Consider the following 9,658-nt stretch of genomic DNA (forward strand, 5'->3'; position numbering starts at 1 on the left):
AAAAAAGGAGTGGGTGTCAGGGGGATCAAACATCATTAGTGATAAACAATGAAGAAAGCACTGGAACATGGTATTGTGGATTCAACATGCCTCTATTTTAGAAAAGAATTAGGTTGTTTTTTGTTTTTCTTTTTTAAGTGTTTGAGGAGCCACTGGTAGCTCTTTAACTGCTCTTTCTTACGTGCTGAGTTGTTGCAATCTAAAATACTCCAGAGGCAAGATAATGCTTCTGGATGAGGTAATGCTGCAAAGCTGTGAGTGGAGGACATGTGCAATCTAAAAGAACAATTGGTTCTTTCTGAGCTACTCTCCAGTCAATAAATATTTAGTGAAAACAGTGTGCTAAGTCTATAATGCATTTGGAAAAGTGAGTTTTGTGGTAGATGCACACTATAAAAATGGTAACATTGGTTCTGCAGGGATGAAGAGGATCAATACTCTGCTTTTGTTACTTAAAATATCTGGTTTTGGGCAGATTCTCTGGCCTGGAGCTACCAAGAATACCTTTCACAGTAAAAGCATACACGAACAAAAACATGTTCTGTGCATTAAATTCACCAACTTAATCTCTGTAGAGTTACTGTTTTAGTTGGAAGGTCACCTTATGCGAGTTTTTCTTTAGCTACTGAGAAGTTCTTCTGTAGCAGTTTGAGATTTGTTTCTGTCATTCTGTTCTTTCAAAATTCATGTCAGGGCATTAAGCAGGGGAGAAATAGAAACCGTGGATGCATGTGTTTAAACAGGGCAGCTCACATCAGACTGCATATGTGGGGAGTTCTCAGTTTTCCAGCTGCTGTGACTATGCCAGGCATGCCTTACCTTCTTACGGCCACCTCTGGGAAGTGCCGTGTGTGCTGACAGAGCAGCAGTGCTGGAACTGAAGCTACACTCTTGCTGCTAGCTACTAGCTTGTATTTGTTTAGCTACTAACCCAGACTGGCTGTATGTGAAGATCAAAGCCCACGTGCGTTTCTTGTGTATGTGTTTTGAAGACCTGGCCTTGGCTGGGAAATAACTAGCAGCGACAAGTAGGTTGGGAGCCCCGTTTATAAACCAGTCTTGGCCTGGGTGACCAAGTTGTACCTACTGGAAAGCTTATAATGAACAAATAAGCTACCTATTGGTGTTGTGGAGTGAAATTGATTTTCAAAGGGATTATATGAAGAGGTTATTTGTGGTAGCAGGGGAAAGTGGATTTGTGAGATAGGCTCTCTCTTCCTGTTAGATCGATTTTATGTTCTTTCTGATCTGGGATGGTTGGGAAAACTGACTTAGTATCAGGTGTTATGCAGGCTGATTTCATTTGCATGATTTTCTGCATCAGTACAGTGCTGTAAAATTAAAGGCATGTTTAAATAGTTTAAATAACGTTTAAGACAATAAACACATAGAAATAAAATCTTTTGGACTTACTTTCATCTGATTGTGTAGATCTGATGCTCGATTCACTTAGTACAAGTATCAAGTCTGCCCTTTCCAGCCTCACCAGAGGGAAAGCATTGCAGGCTGTTTGCCTGAAAACCCAACCTTGGTGTAGTTCAGCCTGAAAAGGTACTTGAGATCTCTTCTTCCTGCAGTTCTGTACTGTAACTCTCAGTACAGTATCAGTAAAGATGGAGGTGAAAGCCAGGTCCCACTAAGAAGGCAATTATTTCTTCCTAGTTACATACCAAATAATTGTGATGTTTACAGCTACATTTGATAGTGTAGCTTCTGTTCTAGACTCTTTTGTGTGATACTAGCACGTGATGTTAAATGTTTGGTGCAGACCACATCAGAAATGGGTGCATAGCCTGGTAGGATGGTGGTGTATAGCTTGGGAAGCACTGAGGGTCCTTCTAGACAAGACTCTGCAAAAGAACAGGATTGCAATTTAAGGGCACTGGAATGTGTAGAACGGCCAGAAACCAACAAAACTAAAATAGCCCCAGGAGTGCTGCTTCAGGAATAAGGGCTTTGTTTCTGTGGGAATCTCAGTGGTGAAAGTAGACGGCCTCCTCGTGCGTTGTCTCCCGTCTCCGTTTCCTGTGTTTGTGTTAGAGGGGGCTTCCTGTGAGTGTGAGCCACGGCCCCAAATGTGTAGGTGTCTCAAGACCCCAGATGACTGTGGTCACCCATGTAAGCCTGTTGTGATATTGGGGGAGTATTTTTTAACTCGCACTGGGGACATGCAGCCTGGCAGCCCTTGAAGCACGTCAGTAGTACACCCTGAGCTGCCATGGGGGCCCTGCTCCTCTGCAGAACCACCCAGGGAACAAGTGTTTTGCCCCCAGGGTCTATCCCTTTTCAGGCATCCTTACAAACTGCAGGGACCATGACATGGCTTAGTAACGTCAGGGCAAACTAGCTGTTGGGGCTCAAGTCTGGTCTTGTGCCTCCAGACCCTTTTAATTGCAGCTCTCTCTCCTTTTCCTTTAACAGGGGAAGGTGGAAGTGGAGGCTGGGAAGGAGGGGATGAAGTTTGAAGCTGGTGCTTTTTCCTACTATGGGGTGATGGCCCTCACAGCATCGCCAGGTATGTCCTCTTACCTTCTGCTTCTGGAATGCACTCGTGCACAAGCCTACCTGCTGCCGTGTGTGTGGCAGGAGGGGGCTGCGCAGGGCATCCCCCACGGTGTCCTGCGGGGCCAATGCAAACGATAAGCTCCTTGCTAGCAAAACTATTGGCACAGCATCTCCAGGAGGCACTGACAGTCGTGGCCGTGCTGACTCTGAAAGCTGAGCCCTCAGGCTCCCAGAGGATGCACACAGCGGCGTTAGCGAGGGAGGTGTTTGGTCCTGGCTGGGAGCTTTGTATTGCTTCTCACTGTAGCATAGCAGGGATTGAATTAATGAGAATAAATAATTAGTAGCAGAGGGACATCTAGTGGTGTAGCATACAAACAACCTGCTGGTTTCAATATGGTTTGCTTTACCCAGTGTTGGTTCTAAAGGCCTTTTGAGGGAAACGAGGGCAGTGGAACAAGGAAAAGAGATTGTTCCCGTAGCTTGTGCAGAGATGTAACTGGGAGATCAGCAATGGGGAGAGCTGGCAGCTGAGGCTGAGACATGAGTGAATTCCTAGTGCACAAACAGTAGCTGCACAACCCAGCATCTCACAGACACATCAGGGAGCTGCCTTATAATCATCCAGGAGCATGCTTCAGTGCTCCAGTGGGTGTCATCCTGCTGTCCCTTTGCACTCGCTGCCATACCTGGTCATGCATTTCAGTGCCAGCAGCATCACCTTTTAGATCACAGAGATCTTGGTTTGGCATCCCCAGCCCTGGTAGAAGAACTGGGGCCTTAGTGCTGGCATAGGCCATCTGCTCACCCTGTCACCTCAAGGAGAAGTTCTCATGCAGAAATCACTTCTGTGTAGAGGCACAGCAGATTCATGTTCCACTTGAGAGGCAGCTTGGGAACTCTCTGTATGTGTACCTATGTATATGCACACCAGGGAATGGGCTTTGGAATGAAACTTGCTTTGTAGGTTATGAATTTAACCATATTAAACTCAACAAACATCAGCAGTTCCCATGGAAGTCTGAGGAGCAGCTGGTAGCTCTGTGTTGCCATTTTACCAATCCTCTACTGGCTCTCTGTTAGGAGCTAAAGAAAGAGTAATTCTTCCTTAATTACGTGAGCTTTAATCAATCTCACTTGTATCTTCTGAGGCTTGACAGATTTGGAAGCGTGCAGACCATTGGGTGGATTTTACCTGTACAGTAGCAGCAGTCTTCACGATGAATCATATGTAACATGTATGTGTGTACCTCCGGGTCACATTGCTCTTTCTTTGCCATCGAAGCTCAGGTTTTACAATATGGGCCAAACAGAGCTGGCTTAGGCACGACCACTTCTCTCCTCCCAGACCTAAGCTCGGAAATCATTTGTGGCATCTCTTTTTTTTTGCCGGCGTTGTTCAGTTTGAATGTTCTTGTGTTTCCTTCTCATGTTGCTAACCCTCCCTGCAACCATGCCAGTTGCCCCAAGTCCTGTGAGATCAAATGGCTTCCCCGTTCATGCCTCTGCCCTGAAATCCATCTTGGATTGGTTTTGTCAAACTAAAGCATGTACATTTTTTTTAAATTAAACTTGGCCAACCTTGGATTTGCTCATGTGTGGTTGATTGGCTTTTACCAGTAGCAAACCCATCCTTTTGCTGTTTTTTTTTTTTTCTTTTTTCTTTTTTTTCCCCAGATTTGAGAGAAATTGCTTTATGATGTCTTGAAGCATCAAGAGACTTCTGTTAGGATGAGTTTGTAAAATTAAAGTAGTTCTTGTTGCTCTAAGTAGACACGAAAGCTCATTTAGAGCATAAACCCTTAGAGAACAAGGGAAAACCGTTCTTCCCCATCTTCTGATGAGATGTCATGTGCCTGCTCTCCCCACCTGGAATATGAAGCCAGTTAGAGGAGATTAAGGCATGTTTTCAAAAAATTGAACAACAAATCAGCGAAGCTTTCATTAACTACAGCTGGGGAGGGATTACAGACATGACAAGCAGTACTTGACCCATTCTGGTAGGGATGAGCTTGGAGAATCACAAACTTGCTTGACTTGTTACCGAAAACTTGGAGTGCCCTTTGGTTTTATTTCTATTTTTATTTTATTCCAATGAGGAACTGCACCCTTGAAAGCTTTCTGGTTGTTTTAACTCTTTGCCTTCCAGGCTGGAGTGGGCACCACCGCTCCTTTTGAACTATTTTAAAAATGAGTGTACCTTGTTGGACCATTCCGTACTGGATGACCATTCAAACTATCACGTGAAAGTTGTTCACTGTAATTCCACAGGCTTGTTCTTTGGTTCATTCCTAAAACTGTTTGATTGTCTTTTTTGTTTTGTTGTTGTTGTTGTTGTTGTTTATTTTAACCCTTTACTTTTCCACAGTTGATTTGCACTTTTGGTTTTAGTTCTTCAGTGTGTGAACTGGCTCCCTCCCCTGTCGAGTGTGGATAGCTGCCGCCTTTCTGGTCGTGATCTCATCCTTTTTCTCTCCCTCTTCTAGTTCCCTTGTCCCTGTCTCGTACCTTTGTTGTCAGCAGAACAGAGTTGTTAGCAGCAGGTTCTCCAGGTAAATCCGCATGCTTCTATTTTCACCATTCTTGTGACTGCCCTGATGCCATAAAAAGTCAGCTGCAGTCTGTATTTATCTGACCCCTTTGCTCGTTAGGGAGAAGTCCAGCACAGAATTATGCCTCGCAGGTAGGTATCCTGAACTGTCATTTGTGATAACTGGTAGCAACGTGAAGGAGTCATCCAGATGGGAAGAGCTGAAAACACATTTAAGAAAAATGTATTTGGTAATGTGCACTTGTTCTTGTTTCTTGTATGTCAACTGGTAGAAGGAAGATTTTAAAAAAAGGTATCCTCTCCCAAGCTGAGATTTAAGAACTTAAAAATTTCCTGAAGAAAATGCATTTGGCAGAGGAGAATGTTTAAACTGCCTTAAAAGGAGAAGTCCTTTAATGAGAGAATTCTGATATTCTCATACGGGCTAGCTCTATGGTTTGAATACAGTCTGGCCATTTCAAGTGCTCAGAAGCTTTACATTTTCTTTCAATGAGGTTAATGCTGTGAATTGGTACAGAGATTTACTGAGTGGATGGATTTGCAATGGAATGTGCAGTAAGGCTGAGGGAGCTCCTGTGGGTTTTGGTTCCCATTTTGCTCAAGACCTTTCCTCGCTGAATGACAAGTTGATTGACAGCAAAATCCCTTTGGAGAGTGGAGACCAAGGAGAGAGCAAATTGGGCCAAAATGAGCTCTGAGATGTGGCTGAGAAGTTGGAAATTGGGAAAGGTCAAGAACCGAGCTTTGCAGACACTGCATGCACAGAGCAGTTGAGAAAGATGGAGACCCACCAGGAGAGTGCGTAGGAACGGCAGAATCCTAAAATAATCTGGGCCACCCTGAACATGTTTCTTCCCTTTGAAGTTTTCTTTTTCAGATGAAATGTGTCTTTCCCTGGACCTAAAAGCAAACAAGATAATGATATGCATATTTAAGTGAAACATCTAAACGTCAGTACATATCATGCAATTCATAAACTTTCACCATCTGCTTCCTGTATTTTTTCTGTCTTCTTTTTTTTTTCAGTTTTGAAATTGTATTTCACCATCAGTCCTTAAATTAGTCTCATGCACTTTCCAAACAAACTACAGGTTGTTGCCCTGCAGGGGATTTTTTCCTGCCCTTTTAAAGTTTCCTGCTGCTAAACTTAAAAGAAAGGGGAGAAATATAATCTTTCTTTAATTAAAGTACCTGATGGCTTTCTTTTAAGCTCTGTGGCTTTGATTATCTTTTTTAGCTTGGTTCTTTTGTTTTGCCAGGTCTTCTTTTTTTTTTTTCTTTTTTCTGTTTCCAAATAAGTGTATACCTTGCACATGCAAATTGTTCCCAATATAAATGCCAAGCATATTTTCCTAGCTTTTTGTCCCAATCAAAAAAAAAAAATCAGTAATGGAAAATAAAAATGGGAAGAATCTCCTTTGAAAGGAACTGATAGAGCCTGGTCACTATGACAATGTCGTGCCAGTTCTGATGAAACCCAGGCCTTCTGCTGGGTCCTTCTAAAAAGGAACCTCTTATTAAATCCTAAATGGGTAATATGGTTGTCTTGATATTTGTCTTGTGGTTTGCGCTCTTAATCACAAGTGTATAAAGGTGAGGAAAACTGGGGTAGAAAAAATCTGGCAGGGCGCTGTTCTGCCAACACGGGCCTGCCTGCTGCTCCCTCTGTCATCTGCCCTTCGTGTCCTCCCTTCTGCAGTAACTTCTCCCCACCGACTTGTACGTGGCTCCAGAAGCAACGTCCTTTCCCTCTTATTTTTAGCAGTCATATTTCTTTGTTCTGTCCTTTTGTCCATTTATTTTAATCTGCTTTGTCACGAAGCTCTCTGTCCTTAGCTTTTTATTAGTAGCGTACTGTGAGACACCTGGTGAAAGCAGAGGGCAAAGCGGAGTCAGGCCAGTGGAAAGCTGTTCCAGATGGAAACCTTTATCCCAAACAGCAGTGATGCTGCTCCCGTCACATACAGCCAGATTTTGTGTACACAGGTGGGAAAGACAGGACAAATTCGTTCAATCTTCATGCTTGTTCTTCGGAAAGGCTTAGAGCACCAAGCCCCATGTGCAGACAGAGGTTTGGCTCCTGGCAGCAGTTCCTGCAGCCCATTGTGGCTTTCAAGATGGCAAGAGGGTACTGAGGAAAACCTTGCAGGGCTCTGAGTGCTTCCCTCTAAGCCTCTGCTTGGTGTTACCATAGGGACCTGCACTAATTCCTCGTAGTGCAGAAGTGGCAGAAAATTTGCCAAGCTCTCAGAACCTGTATTTTTCCATTCCCTTTTCTAAAATAGGAGGAAAGAAGACGTCAGTGGCATTGCAAGTGGGAAATAAAAAAATAGGGCTGGTAATCCACAGTCATGTATCTAGAAGCATCTAAAGCATTAGGTTTAGGGAAGCCTAGATGTAAAGATGTGGAACAGGCTATGTCATTTTGGCAAGAGAGGTATGTTCATGGTGATTAAATGGCAAAGGTAGGATTGAATTTTAGTGAGCTTTTTTTAGACCACTTTATATATTTAAAAATCATAAAATTTGAAAAACTTACAAGGATGTTGTTGATTTGCTCAGAGGCTTTGTATCTTCAGATTATGTGAAAATGATGCCTCAGCTGAGAACGGAGATCGTGTGGGGAGTAGCACAGATGCCATGGAGTTACTGTTTGGTCTGGATGGATGAAATATAACTTCAGTAAGATCCAAAAATTCACCAGTCCCAAAGCGTTCTTTGATCTTTGTACGTGCACCCAGGGAGAAGCCCATCTGCAGACATGCTTGGGATCTCTTTTAGGATGCATTTCTGCATGTCCTCCTGTCATCTGAGTCACTGTGTGGGTGGAAGCTAGGGGTGCAAAATGCCTGTGGCTTGCTGAAAGCACGTTTACATGGGAGGAACTGTGACCCATCGCATTCTTAAGGGGTAGCTGCAAGATTTTCAAGTGAAACCCTACAGTGCTTAAAGGCCAGTGACGGGAAGTAGTGTCTCTAGTTTACTCCTTTCCTGTCCATGCCTCTCCTGGACGCAGATTTTTCTGTGTAGCATGGACTGTTTTCCCTGTTTTGCTGGCTGGTGTGCACCATGTGGAGCTTGCTCCCCTTCATGGAGTCTTTCTCCCTTCAAGCATCAGGGGGTACAGGAGGGAACATTGCTGAAGCAATCATCACGTGGACTGTCCTCCAGTCCACTGAAGACTCTATCACTCTGATATTTTTAAAAATGACTGTTCTAACCCAGGAAACAAGGCGGTATTTGCAGGTACCACATATAATAAAATGGGCTAAGGGTTAGCAGGGACTGACTGTGGATGAAAGGTCTGGTGTGGAGTTACAACTATAAACCATTAAGAAAAAAAAATCTCTTAAGCACGGTCTGACTATCAAGAGCTCCTGAATGGAGCCTTGGGAGTTTGCCTCTTCCATTGGCAGGAGCACTGTGACCAAGTGTGCACAGGGCACATCCACCGTAGCACAAACCAAACCAGGTTTGTTTAAATCCTACTCATGATGTTGGCTACCAGCTCTGGATTCAAAATATGCTCTTTTTCAGGGTCATTTTGTTGTTTAGCTGCATGTCTACGTAAGAGTAGGTTAAGTATTTGCAGATGCTCTGTGTTACTTTGCGATTAATGATGTCCCTTTGAAACTGGTGGCTTCGAATGTGTTCTGCTTGATTTAAGATGTCTTTTGCTCTTGCCCATTTCTCAGCCGAAAACAAGTCTCCACCTCGGCCCTGTGGCTTGAATCACTCAGACTCTTTAAACCGAAGTGATCGCATCGACGCAGTGACACCGACGTTAGGGAGCAGCAACAACCAGCTGAATGCGTCTTTCCTCCAAGTGTACGTCCCGGACTACTCAGTGAAAGCACTCACAGACATTCAGTTTGTCAAGGTAGGAAAAAAAATAATAAAGCCCCAGGAAAAAATGCGGGGGGCTGGGCTGGGCTGATGGGATGGAGAGCCTGGGGAAAGGAGGTCCCTCTAGATTGCTTTGTAGCTCTGTGAGTAAATAGGTTTATGAAAACAGCCACTAGAAAATCATTTTAAAGTACTTTTTTTCAGTCTCTGCTGTCCGATGATTTGTCTTCAGTGTTCCTCTTATTTAGGCCTGTAAGTAGATTGGTCACACAAATTTCTGGATTTCAGGTCCCCTGGGGAGAGATAGTAGAAAATACCCTCTCTGCTTTTAGTCCTGAAAGACGTAGCTTGTGAAGCCTTTGGAGCCATCCGAATGGAGATCTGACAGCATCCTTTTCTAAAGGACGAGACATTTTGTGTTCATTGCAGTATTCATTCACTTTTGATTTTGGTTTTAGTTTGGGGTTCTTGATCTTACTTTCTAACTTGTCATCCTTCTGCTCAGAGATGTCTTGGACATTCATCTTTATCTTAACTTGATGTTAGGCTCATGTCTCACTACCAGTGAGTGGCTGCACGGATACAGCTCTGTCCCCCAGCATGGTGCATCCCACGCTGAAATGTGTGCAAGTCCTGTGGGATAAGGAAATGTAGCTGAGCTGAGGAGCAGCAAATGCTGGCAGCAGTTCCAGCCCAGCTGGGAGTCGAGGGAAGCTGACGTCCCATGGCCAGAAATTGACCTTGATGCTTTTCTTA

The 9,658-nt window shown here is 43.9% G+C and overlaps 1 protein-coding gene across 3 annotated transcripts in view; it reads left to right on the forward strand.

The window, feature by feature from the left end:
- CNNM2 (cyclin and CBS domain divalent metal cation transport mediator 2) overlaps positions 1-9,658 on the forward strand; it is a 111,247-nt gene that overhangs the window by 96,726 nt on the left and 4,863 nt on the right. Inside the window, exons 5-8 of one of the 3 annotated variants that reach the window (XM_068688354.1) lie at positions 2,422-2,515; positions 4,992-5,057; positions 5,157-5,188; positions 8,752-8,930. In XM_068688354.1, coding sequence (XP_068544455.1) covers positions 2,422-2,515; positions 4,992-5,057; positions 5,157-5,188; positions 8,752-8,787 — 228 coding nt within the window. In that variant the 3' untranslated portion in view covers positions 8,788-8,930. Of the gene's footprint in view, positions 1-2,421; positions 2,516-4,991; positions 5,058-5,156; positions 5,189-8,751; positions 8,937-9,658 lie in introns of those variants that run through there. The other 2 variants (XM_068688352.1, XM_068688353.1) reach the window with 2 other exon arrangements.

Source organism: Anas acuta, chromosome 7, assembly GCF_963932015.1.
Source record: "Anas acuta chromosome 7, bAnaAcu1.1, whole genome shotgun sequence".
Classification (NCBI taxonomy): domain Eukaryota; kingdom Metazoa; phylum Chordata; class Aves; order Anseriformes; family Anatidae; genus Anas; species Anas acuta.